The 18,334-nt window shown below is 41.6% G+C and overlaps 1 protein-coding gene across 2 annotated transcripts in view; it reads right to left on the bottom strand.

Moving 5' to 3' along the window:
• ADCY2 (adenylate cyclase 2) overlaps nucleotides 1-18,334 on the bottom strand; it is a 225,080-nt gene that overhangs the window by 143,376 nt on the left and 63,370 nt on the right. For both annotated transcript variants that reach the window (XM_037381364.1, XM_037381363.1), the window contains exon 3: nucleotides 16,136-16,297. In XM_037381364.1, the coding sequence (XP_037237261.1) occupies nucleotides 16,136-16,297 (162 nt within the window). The remainder of the gene's footprint in view (nucleotides 1-16,135; nucleotides 16,298-18,334) is intronic.

Raw genomic sequence — 18,334 nt, 5'->3', positions numbered from 1 at the left:
TGTGGTTATACTGATTTATTTAGGCAGAAAATAATTTGGTGACCTCATTTTGTTAAGAGTGACCAAAAGAGAGTGCAAGACCTCTAAATCATTCTTTTGTAAAGACAATAAAATTAAATGTTCAACATGATCACCAAGAAAACCACTTCCTACACAAAATCCATAATGCTGTTTAAAAATATATGGATAGATATTTGAAAATAGATGGGTCTGGATTATGTTGGAGGTTGCTGAATGTGGTAGTCTGACAGAGGTGAAGCTGCTGCAGCACCACATCACCACATCCATTCAGTTGTGAGGCAGAGGGGCACACATACATACAATGATATATCCATACATCCATAGCCAGTCACACAGATCAACACAGACTGAAAACACAGCACTCGGGCAAACACAAGCTGCACCAACATCCTGATCCTGCTCCCCTCTCTGGCTGACAGGATGAAAGCAATTTAGCACAAAACACATCCATAGATACATTATGTGTCCCTGCAGTAACTGGCCATAAATACCCAGTCTGTTGAGTAGCCGGCCCGGGATCACCCACCCACAAACAAGTCTCTCTCTGGTCCAGCTTGGATTCCCTGCTTTCTCCAGTAGCCAAGCCACACAGCCTCTAGCCTCTCCAGTATCTGACCAAGGCATACAGCCTGCCTCATCTCCACTCACCAGCAAGTCTGGCCTGACCAGCAGTCACACATGCTGAGATACGCAACCACAAAATACACAGTCTCTCCAGCTACCCCTGCCCTCAGTTCTCTCTGACCCATGGCTCCTTGTCCTGTAGCTGATACTTAGACCCCCTCTAGACTCTCCAGCTGATCCACCCCAGACACTGGGGATCCCATGACCCCAGGTCTCAGTTCCATGGTCTCTCCCCACACATATACGTACATGCACGTGCACACTGAATACATTGTCCCTTCATCTAGTTAGAAATGGAGGCTGAGAAGATGACAGGACAGACAGCATGGGCCAGGCACAGGGCATGGCCAGGTAGCTGTACTGAGCAGCAGCCTGTTAACATACAATCAAACCCTTTTATTGCCTTACCTCTCTATTTTCCCACACTTGTTCCTCGCCTAGACCACTATGATCCCTCCCTTCCTTCAGCATTAGTTCCTCCCCTAAACATCCCGCAGTAAGTCTTGGGCAATTCAAAAATCCTTTACCCCGCATCCCATAATGAGACTCACAGCCTGCTGGTAGCAACCCCCTCCATCCACAGGGTGAGCTGGGGAACCATTCCCCACTGACCCACCTGGTTGACGGTTGTCACACCTAGACACTGGAGCTAAGGGCTGTCCTGTGACAGCCCAGTGAGGAGCTGGGCCAGGGTGTCCTATTTGCTCCAATTGGGTTACTGGGGGTTCCTCTGACATTGTTTCCCTGCTCCTTAATATTTTTGCAGATTAGCTTTTAAGTAACATAGACCTAAGAGTCTATCCAGCTGATCTAATCTGAGAAGAGTCGGTGGAGTCTGGAGAGTACAGCCATGGACATCAGCAGAAGGCTGTGACAAGGGAAGTATCCAAAGCTCTTGTGAAAGCAGAGGTATGTTTTTTTCCAGAGAGGACTGGCTGGGTGCAGCTGCCATGGTTTTAGTCCAGTAGTAGTGTGAGGAGAACTGGAGTCACTGCTGGGGCTGATCCAGCAGGCCTGAACATGGCTTTCCAGCACACCTTCTGGTCTCCTCCCATCAGCAGAGCTTTGCCACTGGAGACTCTGCAGCATCAGTCTTGCATCCAAGCCCTGCATCAGGCAATTCAAATGCAGAGCTGGGTTTAACACTGACTCCACTGAGGAAAGGGGTGTCACAAAGCAGGATCTCTATTTGCACTCTGCTCTAACTAAGCAGGGGCTTAAAGGTTACTGACAAAGCCCAGGACTGTTGACACAAGCAGATCCAGGGAGGATCCAGAACATGTTTACAAAGGTTGCTGCTTGCTGTCCTGGGCAGGCCAGCTCTGCCCATGTGCAACCCCAGGATTTGACTCACGAATATTTTTAGCTAATGCAGCTCAATGGAAGCTGAAATTGTATAGCAGAGAGAAAATAACTAGATAATGGTTTAGGGGACTACGTGTGTAGCATGTACAAGAGACTGTGAAGTGACTTGGTCAATACCGATAACAGTAGAAAGAGAATCATCTCTGCATTCAGGGGTCATCAGTGCAGCATCAATAAACTGAACCGAGGTGAGAAAGTTAGCCAAAAACCCAATAAAAACATTAACTGTTTAAAATGCTGGATAGCACACAAAAAAAGTATCATCACTGATGACTGAACAGCAAATGAAATAAAATTTTAGACCAAATAATGCAGAGCATTATCAAAGGTGCCTTTTTATCCACATTTTAAGTTTTCAGCATTCCACTCCTCTTACTTACTAGCATTTATGCTTTTATCACCATTTTTGCACAGAGAATTTCCATCTGTTTCTTCTTGTTCCCTCTGTCCTTTTTGCTGCATGTTCTTTTTCTACATCGTGACCATTTCTGCTCTTTTAAGACTTTCAAAGTGTTACCCCATGCTTATTTTACCAAAAAGGGGGAGGGCAAGCAGAATCCAAGACAAGCCCTAAGGGCCTTAACCAATCTAAGTGGATTTGATGTTACAAATTTAATTAAATGTGATAAATGAGTGGACCTAAATAGCATGTTAGCACAAAAGAACTGCAGTTGAAATGCCACCACTTCACTGCCCACTTGGGCTCAGAGGACTCCGTCTCTACAGCAAGAGGCTCTCCAGGTGTCACAGGGGGAGCACACCATCTCCTCTCTCTGTTCCTGCCCACTGGCGAGTCAACTGGAGCAGGCAGACAGCCTGGGAGCATTTATCATTGTCACTATGAGCTGTTCTTTCCACAGGCCAAATTTTAATGACTCTTTCCACAGGCCAAGCAGTGTGTGAGCATCCAAATCATCTCTCTCAGAAAGAGAGCGTGCATTCACGTGTGTGTATGCAAATGTCAGCAACAGTCAGCATTTAGAGACCATCAGCAAAACCCAAAGAGACCTCCGGCAAAAGCTGAAACTCCATCTCACCACCTACGTACTAGAGGAAACAGGATTATTGTACACCTCATATTTGCATTCAGAGCGTGAAGCTCTCTCACACAAGCTGCTGCAAACCTCCTTGACTAATCCAGTTTCACTAGAAGTATGTATGTGAGTAAAAGCTCAGCAGGACACCATCTCTTCCTGCCTGCAAAAAATTTGGGCAAGACCTTTCTCTATGAGTCTTGGGACAACTGGCAGCAAATAATGCTAGTAAATAGGACAGGCAAATTCTACTGTGTTTAGCCTGAAAAAATGTTGCTGTGATAGAGCTGTTGCTGAACTAAGACCATACTGAGGGAGACGGCATTCAAGAGAAAGATTATTCAAAGGTGGGCCTTCGAAATCTTTTACACAAACAGAGCAAATCTCAGTTTTGGTTTCTAGAAGACAAGAGTGATCTGTGTTGAGGAACTCAAAATCTCACGCTTCAAAGCTTGAGCTACTCATTTGCATGGGAACTGGCTGAAACAATTTACCCCAGTTTAAAACTGGCCAGATGAACTTTTAAGTTCTTTTCATCCTCTTCTGAAGTAGCAGATACAAGCAACAACTGTAGGAAGGATAGGCACTGGGATGCTGAATAGCTAGTCTTCTGCATGCATGGAAGTCTTCCCACTTATAGGATCAATGGAGCCAATTATTCTTGCCTAGGAATCAATGAGAAAATTTCCTTTGGGTCAGGTTGCTAAGGATGTGGAGGGCACCTGCTTCCTTGTTCAGCACTGAGAATGAACATTTGCTGGGATCATTTAGGGTGATTTTGCTCACGTGTTTGTTTCTTGACCTGCTGAGGCCTCAATTACTAACCAACTATCAGTCAGTTCTGTGCATCTATAAGCAGTCAAATATTCCAGAGACCTCTACTGTTTTGATATTGGTAAGTCTAAATTATTTGTTAAAACAGTGTACAGAGCTATGGATTAACTCTGCAATTGTATATCCGAAGGCATGGGAGCTGGGCTAAGGTTCAGGTTCAGAAAAAACTCTCTGCATAGCTCTGTGTTTCCAGAGCAGCATAAGTACTTCCATGCAGCTTGAACTCCCAAAGCCCACGGACCTGAGCTAGCTCGGTGCAAAACCAGCTTGCTTACTTCAGGCTGTGTTCTTGTACCTTCTGAGCTGATAAGCTGCTATACATCTATGAGAAAATACATCCTCAAAGGGACAAAGAAAATAAAACTGCAAACAGATTAAGAAACTTTGTCTGTTTTCAGGCTACTGCTATCCAAGTTAAAACATATGGAAGAAAACCAGTAACAGTGGAGGAGCCAAACACCAGCTGTAACTAATACCGTCCCATTTAGAAACTGATAGAGCTATCAGAGTCCATGCGGGTGACCTCTGCAGCAAATGTGCAGCATGTAGTCTTTAGTATATCCAGAACGTGTCTAAACTGACAGCAGATAAACATGATTTCTTATACATAACTAGTGAGAGGCATGTGAGAGACATGATTCCTTCTCAGTCTCACACAGAATAAATACTGATGTCATTCCCTGGCTGTGCAGTGACAGATATACCCCAAGAAGGGAAAGAATATGCTGTGTAATAACCAAAGGTGCAATCCCTGGGAAGAATTAAGAATTACTTCAGGGTTTGCAGATGATGTTCTCCAGCTGTGTCTCCACTGGTAAACCAAACGAGACTGGAAGAAAGTTTTGAGCTCCATGATCATCACTGCTGTACAGCTGTTATCTTGCTCACTAGCACTGTTTTAATCTGGGCCAACCGACATTTTCCCAGAGCCCTGACACATCTTGGGGGCCAGAACACATCAGGAATTATTCAGAGACAGCTGACGCTTGGCTGCCCAGTTTGGGGAAGAAAGAAGGGTCTGGAGTTTAGACAGGTGAACAAGGGCTGTGCCACCCAGCTCCAGTGCCAGAGAGAACAGCTCCCCTTCTACCAGCAGTGTAGCTGTAGCTGCCAAGAAAAAAAATAAATCTGTGGCAGAAGTCTGTGCTACCTCATTTGCTTCTGGCCTCCACTTGCTTTTTTGGGAGCATTAAACAATTCCATCACATGCTTCCACAGTGCCTACAACATTGGCACTTGGAGGCTGTAGTTAGTAATTAAAAGCCAGGCAGCTCTGCAGCCAGCGCTTTACTGAAACACACCAAGGACTAATATACGGTAGAAGTGGGCTGAGGGAAAGGAGGGCTATCCAAGCACTTGTGTGAGCGAGCACTGGCAGGAATGCACAAGAGTGTAAATTTTAGAAAGTGACTGCAAAAGGAATGACTTCTCCTACCTGATGAGCATCTTAGCATTTGGGCATAGCAGAGGACAAATAAAAAGATCACATCCTATTGCAGGCATGTCTGAACAGATGGGGGCTTGAACCACTGCAGCTTTGGGAAGTCAGTAATTTTGGAAGGGGGGTATCTCAACTGGATTCACCAGTTCACCAGACTCACCAAAAGCTTCTCTACACAACAAAACGTGTTTGGATTCCTGCTCCCTCTTATTTTATACTGCACTGAGTGGCTGACAGGATGGGGAAATGTATCCACATCTTGATAGTCAAAGGCATTTTTCTTCTACTGAATTCTTGAAAATAACATGTAGGGATAGATGATACCTGTACAAGTACATAAAATGACAAAGAGTCGTGTCTACAGTGAGTATCTTGCCATGAATTTTATGCTTCAGCTGCAATGAGAAGCAATTCACAATAAATTTCACAAATACCAAGCTGTAAAGGTACTATGTAACTGAAAAGACCAGGCAATGTCTGTGAAAATGGGAAGAAAACAGCAAAACTAACTCAACTGAAGGAAATTAAAGGTTCTTTACTCTAGAAAAATTACCTGGAAGGACCGTATTACAAAATTCTGAATGCATAGATTTAGCCTTTCCCTAGTAAGTTATTTACATTAAGGTCATCCTTAAAAGGATATGGAATACAACTCCCTTGCAAAAGGTATTCTGTACGGTGAAAGTTTAGTTGCTGGTTCAGCAATGTTATGCATGAGAGGAAGGCACAGCCAGTACAGCATGCTGCTTTCTGTTCCAGCTTAGAAGCCCTGGAATTTCCAGCCAGCTGTTTAACTATTTTACATTTCTGGACATACAGCAGCCTTAGGATTGAGCATTCTAACATAGACATGTTATAACTTCATTAATAAAAGGCTGGATTTGTTAATCAAATAGATATGTATTTTGGAAAACTAAAACTGCTAAAAAAATTCATTTTTAGGATAAGAAATGTAAGCTGAAGTAGTGTAAGACTGATAAATATACAAATTAATTTCATTGCTGATAAAAATACTAAATGGAGTGGTCACAAAAGGCAATCTGATCCTTTCAGTAAAGGTTAAGAATCAATGCTAACTGGAGGTATTTCAATGATTTTAAACAAAGGATGTATTTCTTACTTGTCTTCTGTGCTTTGATTATTTCCTACACATCTCATCAGAACGATTTTCTATACATTTCTTAGATGCTGATTTTGGGCTGAGGGTAAATGCTGCCTTTGAAAGCCCACATTGCTGCCTGCACACATGCTTTCACTTCACCATAGCATGCAATTCTCAGACTTTGCTGATTTCTACCACATTAAGTATTGCGGGTCTTCTCTTTACAGCCTTAAGGACTTTCTGGAAGATGTTCACATTCTCTCTGTTAATGCTTAAGTATTATGAAATGCACTTATGCAATCTCCTACATATCTATACTCTTGGTGGCAAATGCGCTCTTCATAAGCATATCCAAACTGTACAGATTGTCTTAAAGAATGAGTGAAACACAAAGTATACCTGCAGATTGTAAAAATTAGTTAAAAAAAACATAGTAGATGGTATTTCAATATCTGCCCAGATTTATGAACAAAATCAGGAGTAAAGAAACATATGTAATAATAAAAAAATATGCCTACTGTATTGTGTCATGCAGGACACAGCTTTCCTCTGTCAAAACAGGTTTGCAGCTGCTGCACACTGCAGTGAGCCAGACTGCTGCCCGGGTGGGGAGCACAAAGGGAGAAAGGGGTGAGGGATGGGACATCAATAGCTGCTGCCAAAAGAAATAGCCTCCCTCCTTCAATAGCAGTCACTGCCCTCCACCCCTTCAGCAGGGACAACAGCAACTCATTCCATTTAACTGTGTGGGAGAAAGCAAGAGTTGTATAAGCCGCATTACCCTTCGGAAGTTCCCCATCTCCTTCAAAAAGAGGTATTCAAGGGAGAAGGGTACACTCAACCTACAGCAACAGCTTTTAGCCATTCACACTACTAAAATTCCTGAGTGCTTTAAGCTTTCACTGTGTAGCTATACAGCCCAGGGGTTATACAACAATGATTGTACTTAAAGACATGGTCTTTTTTTCCCAGTTGTTTTTTTTTTTTTAAATAAACATGATTTTTTCTTTTACTGCATGATAACAGCATAAACCAACTCCTATTCTGTTTCTGAGCCCTAGAGCTGTAAATTTTCTTCTTTTATTAGCCAGTGAATACTGAAGCTTTTTAATTTTATTTTGCTGTTACGAGTTTAAATCAGTGCTCTAAACAAAAGGTATACGCCTATATGCTGCCCGTTGATTAGAACATCTAAATGTATATTATAGATGCCATACCAAAGTTGCCTGCGTTTAAAAATCTAGCCCATCATCTGATACTGTCAATTTCATATTTTTCTAGGAGCTGATGAGACATAGAAACATAAGAAAAACTATTAATTCTGAAAAAGCTAACTAGATCTACGGAAATATTTGTAATTTTGATATGGTATGTTCTTTTAGAGATTTCTGTTAAGTACAAATTGCAAAACACATGTTAAGCATCATCAAGGGCTACAAAGACGATGAGAGGACTGGAGCATCTCTCTGATGAGGAAAGGCTGCGGGAGCTGGGCCTCTTTAGCCTGGAGAAGAGAAGACTGAGAGGGGATCTTACCAATGTATACAAATATCTTAAGGACAAGTGTCAAGAGGATGGGGCCAGGGTCTTTTCAGTGGTGCCCAGCAACAGGACAAGGGGCAACGGGCACAAACTGCCACACAGGGAGTTCCAGCTGAATGTGAGGAAGAGCTTCTTTGATTTGAGGGTGAGAGAGCACTGGAACAGGCTGCCCAGAGAGGCTGTGGAAACTCCTTCTCTGGAGATCCAGATGCAATTCTGTGCAGCCTGCTCTAGGTGAACCTGCTTCAGCAGGGGGTTGGACTATATGATTTCCAGAGGTCCCTTCCAACCTGACCATCCTGTGACTCTGGGATCTCATGAATCTTGACAGAAATAATCATGTAATTTCTGTTAGATTAAATGATCAAAAGCTGCACACAAACACACACACAGGAGCACAGAGAGACAATGGTGATGGGAAGCCTGAATAACACCGAGCTACCCCCAGGCCCATCACAGGAGCCATCAGCCCACCTGCACAAGCCCAGAGGGGAAAAGAGGAAGAAAGGTGGGCAGGAACCCAAATTAAGGACCCCAAGGAAGGGACAACCTGCCCAGGCCCCTCTTCAGGCTGTCCCAGGGGAGTCTTGGCCCAATGTCCAGGTGCGACGCCCATCCCCATGGGTCATCAGGAAGAGCTCTCCAGATCACCTCTTGGACTACGGGAGATGACTGCCCAAGGGCATGGACATGTGATAGATACAGGGCAATGGAAGACATTATGGGATGTTTAGGGCAGGAATCAAATGTAGGGAAAGACTGTGGTGATTTGGGGAGGGACATCAAAATAGAGGGGAAAAGAGAGAGAAGGGGATAAAAAGGAGGTTTACTTCTTGTTACACTGGCCTGGCCATGCCCTGTGTCTGACCAGTGCAGTCTGTCCTGTCTTCTCATTAAACTCAATTTCTAACTCTTTTCCTCGGTGAGGGACTCTCCAGTCTGTGTGAATATGTGTGTGTGCAGGTCTGTGTGGTGTGCAGCAGCTGGGCTACAGCCACAGCCCACAGGGGGGCCCTGTCAGCAGCAAGTGCAGGTGTGCAAGTGAGCACTAGCAGTGATAAAGCTGGACCAGCTGGTTGGTAAGTGACATGATCTGGGCGACTGACAGAGAGATGTCCATGTATGTGTGCATGGCCGCAAGCGAGGGGGGCAGTACCAACAGCTGGAGTGGGGCTTGTATGTCCAGGTGCCAGCAGCTGGGGAGACTGGGATCCAGGGGCATCTACTGGGTGGACTGCGTGCCTGAGCCCAACTGAGGGATCTATGGTATGTATGCATTGATATATGCAATACACCATATCAACTGACAGACCTTCATCCCGGTTGGCCAGAGTGGGCAGCAGGATGGGGCCACTGGTTCTCTGTGTGAGCGCTGCATGTGTCAGTCTATGCAGCCAGCTGTACAGCCAGCTGTACATAAATGCACATATTTGTTGTGTACATGTGTATAAACGCAGTGCACTTTTGACAAATAGAGATCACATCAAGTTAACTGGTTTCACTGTACAAGACACATGAATTTTCCAGACAGAAAACACATACATGGCAGATCTTGGATTTTAAACTTCATAAAAAAAACCCCACACAGTACAAAACCACTAGTTACGCCAGAAAAGATAAAGAAGAGTATAAATGCCACCTGTGGAAGAAGACACACAACGTAAGCCAGAAGGCTCCTGTGGCTGCTGAGAGTCTGGGATAATCTCAAAGAATCAGTACAACAAAGGCAAGCCGTACCAGAGGGGGGTTTGCTCATCGGGCGATACCTGCTGAAAGTGCTCTGAGGGCTGAAACACCTAATGATCCAGCCACTGGATCTCCAATAGCAGGCTTGTGAGTAGCCAAGAAGAGGAAGGCCTGCCACATGCTATCAGAATTATCCACCCAATTTTGAAGAGTGTCTGTAAGATTAAATCTATCAGCATTTTCAAAGAATAGGCGAGGTCCCATTGCAGCCTGCAGAATCAGACCCCAAGAGGAGGCGTCTGGAGCACCAACCCCCTCTACAAAGGAACAAAATGGCTCTAGTAGCAGCAAGGTTAGAGATTCAAACTAGTAGCAAGAAAGTTTGGAGATTCAAATGGGAGGAAGGGAGACTTTGCCTGATTGTGCAGTTAAAAATCAATGGCTATGATGGCCCATTCAGGGGAAAAAAAAACAAACCCAAACCAAACAAGCCAACAGTGTGCTGAAAAAGGGAAGGTGGCTTTATTTAAAAAAAATTAAACTCCCAATTTCTTAGTCACTACAGATCTTGAAACAAATTATACCAAAAGCTCGTGAATCAGAAGTCAATCAGAAACCACAATCTGGAGGTACTCTAAAGCTAGTTTATGCATATACACCAGCAGATCACACAAGAATTAGGTAGCAGCCTCATCTTTAGCTGTCCACAGCACATAGAATAAAATCCATATCATAATAGGAGACCTCTGCCTCGCTGATGGAAAATGCACAAGATCTTGTGGATGTAGTCTGGGAATTTCCCAATTCAAATGTTCTTGAAAATAACATTTTCATGTAGCAATTCATTTTTTTCCACCAGGAGAGATCATCATCTTAGGATTTATCCAGGCTACCAGAAAGAAACTGATAACAAAAGCAAAGACGAAACACTACTTACAAAAAGCTGTTACAAATTGTTTCTGTTTGCTATATGAATTCTTGAACAGAGTAATAAATATATATATATACACACACGTACACATGCATGCTGCCCAGTTACAATTTTGTGCCTCTAAAAGGGACCCTTTTATACAATGCTGCAAGGAACTGCCAAAAAAAATCCCAAAAGGTATGGAACACTAGTTTAAAGAAAAAAAAAAAACCAACCCCAAAACCAAAACATGAATGGCATTTTATAGTGATTTAGCCAAGGCTTGGAAAACATTTAGCCACAACTGATGAAAAAGATGACAAGAACAACAAAATTACTCATTGAGAGAGTAAAACAGCAATACTTTTTTTGAAATACTAGAATAGACCAAAAAAAACCCCAAAGCACACACTCCTCATATATAACATAAGGAAAAAGAAAAATGGAAGATTATAGTTTGTTTAATTATTCTGGTTAGCTCTTTTTAACAAAATAAGAGCAAAATTACCTCTGCCAACAGTATCAACCCATTATGAGATCAGAATGGTTGAGCAGTTGAATAGAGCAGGGAAAACACAAGTATCTGATGAGAATCTGTTCTGGTTTGGGAAGAAATGGGTTATGTGTTTATAGCAAGGGATAGCAGGGAAATACTTTCCCTTCCAGCAATAACTGAAAGGGATGTTAAGTTGCGAAAGCCGCCTGAGCCAAGTGCCTCAGTGCCATAACTAGAGCCGTGTTCTCTTGCAGCAGTCCTAACCACCACGCTCCCGAGGCAGAGAGAATAACATCCTCTGTTTGGCAGTACGATGCTCACCTGGAAAAAGTGGGCAGAATCCCAGATTCCAGACCGTGTGCCTTTTAAGGGTTAGGATTAAAATTATATATATATAAAAAAATAAATAAAATAAAATTGATCTCTGTACACACAAAGTTACTTTTTCATAAACTGAGACTGGAACACAGGACTCTTTTTTTTCCTCCTCCCTGTCACAGATTCCATAGCTGTGCATTAAACTCCCCACAGAACTGCAAGGGGAGACTGACTGGGTATTCCACTGTAGAGTCTGTGTCTCTGTGCTGAGCGCTGCAGCACACTAATCCCTTTGTAGACCTACCCCCCGATTAGCATTTGGCACTGCTGCAGCTGCCTCCAGCATGTTCCTCTAAGGCTGATGTCCATGTTGCAAGAAAGACGTTAATGAAACACAAGTAAGGACTCAAAGAACTGTGAAAGTGATGAAAGGCTGACCTAGTGCAAAAGCAGACAACTTATTTGTTTTACTAACAGAAAAGTTATAAGGCAAATTCATGATATTCTAGAAGTACTCTCATGGGAGAACCAGAAAATGGATACTATTGGGTCTGTCAGTCTACCGGCCAGAATAATTAGATCCAGAAGCTGGATGACAAGGCTAGGCACATTCCTATTAGGACACAGGAATAAAATTTTAACACTGACAGTCAACTCCATCCTTGCCAATTTTTAAACCAAGGCGGATTCCCTCCCCCCCAAAGATGTGCATAGGTCAAACACAAACCAGTTTATGTAACCAGCAGAGTGTGTCGAAGGATTCTTTAGCCCAGCAGGAGGCTTGTATCTCAGTATCTCTGGCTGAAACCAACACTGGATAATCAAGAGCATGCTAAGCCTTACTGAAGCCAATTTTGGGCATAAAACTTTACAGAGGACAACAGAAGTAATGACAAAACCAGTAGGATAGGCTCTGCCAAATCTCAAAATAAGTGTAGTGCGTTTGCATGGCAAGGTTTTTGTCATGGCAGGGCTACAGGGGTGGCTTCTGTAAGAAGATGCCAGAAGTTTCCCCCATGTCCAATGGAACCAATGCCAGCTGGCTCCAAGATGGACCCACCGCTGGCCAAGGCTGAGCCCATCAGCAGTGGTGGTAGTGCCTCTGGGATAGCATCTTAAGAAGGGGGGAGGTGGGGTAAACCTGCACCAGTGGAAGAGAGGAAGGAGTGAGAGTACGTGAGAGCAACAGCTCTGCAGACACCCAGGTCAGTGCAGAAGGAGGGCAGGAGGGGCTCCAGGTGATGGAGCAGAGATTCCCTTGCAGTCCAGGGAGGTAGGTCTGTGGTGGAGCAGATATCCACCTGCAGCCCATGGAGGGCCCCATGCCAGAGCAGGTGGATGCCCAAAGGAGACTGTGACCTGTGGGCAGCCCACGCTGAAGCAGGTTTGCTGGCAGGACCTATGACCCTGTGGGGGACCCAGCTGGAGCAGCATGTGAAGAACTGCAGCCCGTGGGAAGGATTCTTATTGAAGAAGTTCATGGAGGACTGTCTTCCATGGGAGGGACCCCATGCTGGAGCAGGGGAAGAGTGTGAGGAAGAAGGAGCAGCAGAAACAACGTGTGATGAGCTGACCTCAACCCCATTCCCCATCCCCCTGTGCTGCTTGCAGGGAGGAGGTAGAGAAATCAGGAATTAAGTTAAGCCTGGAAAGAAGACAGGGGTGGGGGGAAGGTGTTTAGGATTTGGGTTTATTTCTCGTTGTCCTACTGTGTTTTGATTGGGAATAAATTAAACTAACTTTCCCAAGTCAAGTTGGTTTTGCTCATAACAGTAATTGGTGAGTGATCTCACCCTGCCTTTACCTCGACCCACAAGCGTTTTGTTGTATTTTGTCTCCCCTGCCCAGCTGAGGAGGGGAGTGACAGTGCAGCTTTGGTGGGCACCCAGCGTCCAGCCAGGGTCAACCCACTGCAATAAGCAAATGCCTCTGAACATCAATTTTTCTCTACCAATAGACTGAAGGTATGATTAACTTCCAAAATACTATGGGATGCCAACCAGAGTTACTGGAAGATGCTGAAAAATTGCAGAGGGTCCAGCAGAGGGCTACCAAAAGCATCATCAGGCAGAACTTGACACAAGAAGACTGAAAGAATGGCGTTTGTTCAGTCAAGAGAACAGAAAGCTCAAAGATTTAATCTAGGTCTTCCAATACATAGGAAGCAGTTATAAAGGAGATGTGGGTACTCTCTACAGAAGACTATTTTCTATATATACAGGATACGTATGCTATAATACCTGATGTTTACCTGCAGGTAGTTTTGTTACACCACTGTCTTTCTGCTTCTTAAGTGCATATTACTGGTTCCCTATCTGTCCTCTAGAAAAAAATTCCATGCCAGAAGGAAATAGACTGTTCATTGCTAACACTGTATGCATTTTTTCTGCTTTGTTGAAGCAGTAGCCCTGAAATCAAAATAATCAAATTTTGTCAAAGACAAGCGTAGCTCCACAAGCCAGATTTACTCTACTTAGCCCTGAACGTGCTTCTGTAAGCTTTAAAATTTCAGTCTACTATCAGTTCACCATCTCTGGGCTTTAGTGTCCAAGCTCTGCAAAGCAGCTTGAGTCCAGATCTCAGCAATATGTATATATATTCTTTTTTTTTTTTTTTTTTCCCCCAAAAAACCCCATTCAGCACCATGGTTCTTTTAAACAACTATACCCCAGCTTTTTGATTTGTTGCTGTTAATTACACACACTTATCCTATACCAACTTGAGGTATATCACTGACAAATGTTATTTCTCTTTTTAGTGTAATCAGTATCTCTGATCTAATCCTTTATTTGTGGTCTCAATTTTCAGAAGCAAAGAACACAAAAACATTTTTTTGCTTACACTCCAAAGTATAAACAATAGTAATCTAAAAGTGTACAGAGGGCAAATGGACTGTGAGAGTGGCATTTAGTCCCTTCCACACTTTCATAAGAACGCAGTGCACTCAGTACCTTCAGTAACTGCCAAACTATTCAGAACATTTAACACATCTTACAAAGAAAGAAAAGAAAATTAGTAACATACTGGAAATCAAATACTCTTAACAAATGTACAAATTGCTCGAAGACTTCCACTCTGAATGAAACAGGAAGTCACAGATCAGGTGAAAGACACTAATTGTACATCACAGCCCATGATTCCTTTCTTTTGATTCTGGAGACATGATATGGTTAAAAATATAACACATTCTGAAAGCACTGGTTTAGATATAACAAATTTTAATGGTCTAGAAAGATAGCCAGGAAAAATGAAATGATTCTGCAAACAGCAGCTCCAACCCAAAATGCTTTTAGGAAAGGAGTGGCAAACATTAATACCGTTTTAGCAGTATATCTATACCCAGATTAAAAGCCATAAGTTGACAGAAAACCAAGAATAACAGTGTCCCTGATTTATTACACTACAATTATCAATAACTGTATTACTGAATTACTAAAATACTACATTGACTGCAGATGATCACAGTCCTTGCTTAACATACAGCACAACTTGGCAACTTCGGCAAAAAATATGCAACTAACCCAAATCAGCAAGAGAAAAGCAAACCCGCTTATCTCATTATTTAGAATGTCTAAACAAAACTAAATATTGGAACGTATTTTGTTTGTGACCTTCATTTTCAGTATCTCATATAACACAAATCTGCAGCCGTATCTGGAAATGAAATGTATTTTCCTGAACAACGTACAGGGCATGACTTCTGTAAAATCACTGCAATTTCAAAGTTATTGAGACACAATATTTTTCAAAATAAAGCTCAAGTAAGTTAAAAGGTAAGTAGAAATTATTCGCTTCATTCTTCATGCTATTCACAATAAATACCATGATGTCTATCTTTCTTATTCTACTGGTATGTTTATAAGAATGCTTACTCTTAAGCTTCAGTATCATTTTGATGCAAAAGTTAAAATACTTCTGTTTACCTAAAATGACTTAACTATATAAAAAAAAAAGATGTATTTTCTTTTCAAAATAAAACTATCTTTTCCTTAAAAATACAGATTTCTGTCAATGATAGCTGGAATCTTCACAGTACTACAACAAAACCTGTAGTTTTACACCAATTAAAAGATCTTCTGCAAAACAGTAAGGAAAAACAACTCCTAGTACTTGGATTTTTAAAAATTATTGATCTGCAGTATGTCAAGTAGTAAAGTACCAGAGCTGAGTTACGAGCCAAGACTCAACTTCAGACACAGATGGGTTTCCTAAATGTCATGGAGTCTGGAACCAGCCAGTCCCCTTCAGTCAGTGGCCCCAAGCAGGAAGACGCTGTAAATTTCTTACAAATGGCTGAGAATTACAGGACAAGCCCTACAGCAGACTTGGAGAGGGCAATGTCTTCACAACAGATCTTTAACCCAGCAGACATTAGGGTATTCAAAGGAACAATGCTTTTTTGAGTCAAGGATAACACTGATATCTGGAAAAAAATCCTTGGTCTTGGAAGTTGGGCTTTAATGAGGTGAGCAGTATGGTTTACATACCAGAGTGGTAACGAATCTAACACAGTACGGCTGCATCACACAATTTTTCAAGCATTGTGGTAAGTGCTACGTTGCTACAGATTCCACCAGTTAACATGCAATTCAGCAAGACATAACATTACTGATGCCTCATTATTAGAATGTGACTACCTGTGAATTAAGTCTGTAGCAATTCAGAAATAAACTTATACTCCCCAGCACCCACTGAGGCACTCCTGGCTCATTTACCAGGCTATTAAGTGCACAATTAATCATTAATTCCACAAAGCACCTACCTGCCAAACCAAGTGTTCCTTTACAACAGCTGTACCTGATAGACAGACGCTCAGCACAATCGTATGAGATGCAGAGGTCAAGACGCTGGCAACTATAGCATCCCTCATGTTGAAGGGCAGCATGGTATACACCACAAAAATAATGAACAAGAAAAATGACACCTGTGCAAGACAGCAAGACAAAAAAAGCAGCATGTTAATTTCACTTTGGAATAACATTTAAAAAGTAGTATTTAATAATGAACCATCTTCAGCATAAAGCTACACATCAGTTTTTTACAGGAAAGTTACTGCTAACCACTGCAGAAAATTGATTTAGGAAGAACTCATTTTAAAAAGTGTCAGAAACTTTACATTATATTTTATTTAAGATGTGAAGTTTTAAGATACTAAATCATAGCTCAAGAATTACATGATACTCCATTTTTTTCAAATTTAACTTAAAATTTATCTTCAAATTTTTGTTTTATTAACACCCTGTTTACAGTTAGAATTATAGTTCTTTTGGGACTGGTGGTTTCTGATTCTGAGCTGCATTACAAAACAATTTGCCAAACCCCTTCACAGGGCCTAAATTTCAGTACAGAGAGATTTCATTCATCCTGATGCACTAAAAATTCACAATTTAATATAACACAACATTATGCAAAAAAGCCCAAGTTCAGCCAAGCATTTTGGTTTAATAAGGTTATACTTTATGTGTATCTATGTGATATAAGTCAAATTCCATTAAAACACTGTATTTTAAGCTAATATATTTATCTGAGCATGAAAGACAACTTCAGACAATCAAAGTCCATAAGCAGGATTAACAGTTAGCTTCTTCTAAAGGGTACTAGCATCCACACTAACTTTTTGGGACAAACTCTCCAAATGCACAACCCAGCCTGTAACAGCAAAAGGGACTCCTTCACTATACATAAAAAAAGATCATATATTTGATGGTATGCATATGTGCCAAACTCCACCACACATATGAGAAAATGTAACTAGATTTTGGACACAGATTTAGCACACATAAATAGGCAGGCAATTCTGAATATGTGTCATATTACATATATTTATATCCCTATGTAAGCCTTTCCATCAGTTTAGTTGACTTACAAGCTTATCAACCATCTAACGGTTGTACACACACAGTATTTAACTCAGAACATTCCCAAGCAGGTGTGAAGAAATAATAATTTTGGTGCTCATTTCCCTTATTGTCAGTTTTTCTTCACATTTACATGGTGATGATTCCATAGTCAAAACTGAACCCTAATGTATGTGTACCTAAAAGACAGTGGTGGTACTCTTCTCCACCATGGAGACAGGATTTGATGGAAGAGGAAGTCCACCTCTGTCTTCCACTCAACTTTCTCTGATTCCACCATTAAGATTAACCCAGCTCCTCCCTGATCACTCATAATCTTTCTGATGCTGCCCATCTGTCCCATATGCTCAAGAATAAAAAACTTCTATAGCATGAAATGAAATGGAACTGCAAAGGACACGAGAGATAATAAGAAAATAAAGTAACAAAAAGGCAAAGGGAAAACTTTGTTTCTCTACCCTTCCAAACTACCAGCACAAGGAAACAGAAGTGTTTCCTACCTGTTTAGTTTCAGTGCTCCCTAAAAGTTTTAACTGTGATCAGGTGTTAGTAAAACCAACAGCAAAGAAAAGGGGGTACAAATTTGGTCTAGATAAGAGAAGTATGATGATATTTATTTACTTACTTATTTATTTATTTTCTATCTATCTATTTATTTATTTATCTATTTATTTATAATATGCATTTATATATTTTTTTATATTTATATTTATACATATTTAAGTATGTTGTTTTCAAATTGTCCTGGCTGGGTAATAATCAACTGTGATACTGCAAGAATTAAAATTAAATAATAGTCTCAAAACTTGGGAAAGATGTAGAAAGTTCTGGCAGGCTAGAGAAAGGCAATAGAGCACGTGTCTTTGAAAGGCTGGGAAAAAGTCTAAGGAATTAAGAATTGGTCAGCTTAGCTTCAATTCCTGGAGTAATAACAGATCAAATAATAAAGCAATTCATAATCAAGGGTTCTAAAAGTTAAGAAAAAATGCAAGTAACAGCCAGTAAGATTTTGCTGAGAAATCATATTAAAGCAATCTCATCTTCCTCTGTCATGACAACAGACGTCAGGGTAGGAGGAAAACCTGAATGATCAGTTAAGCAGT

Source organism: Falco rusticolus, chromosome 3, assembly GCF_015220075.1.
Source record: "Falco rusticolus isolate bFalRus1 chromosome 3, bFalRus1.pri, whole genome shotgun sequence".
Lineage (NCBI taxonomy): Eukaryota > Metazoa > Chordata > Aves > Falconiformes > Falconidae > Falco > Falco rusticolus.
This window is presented reverse-complemented; position numbering and strand designations above follow the sequence as displayed.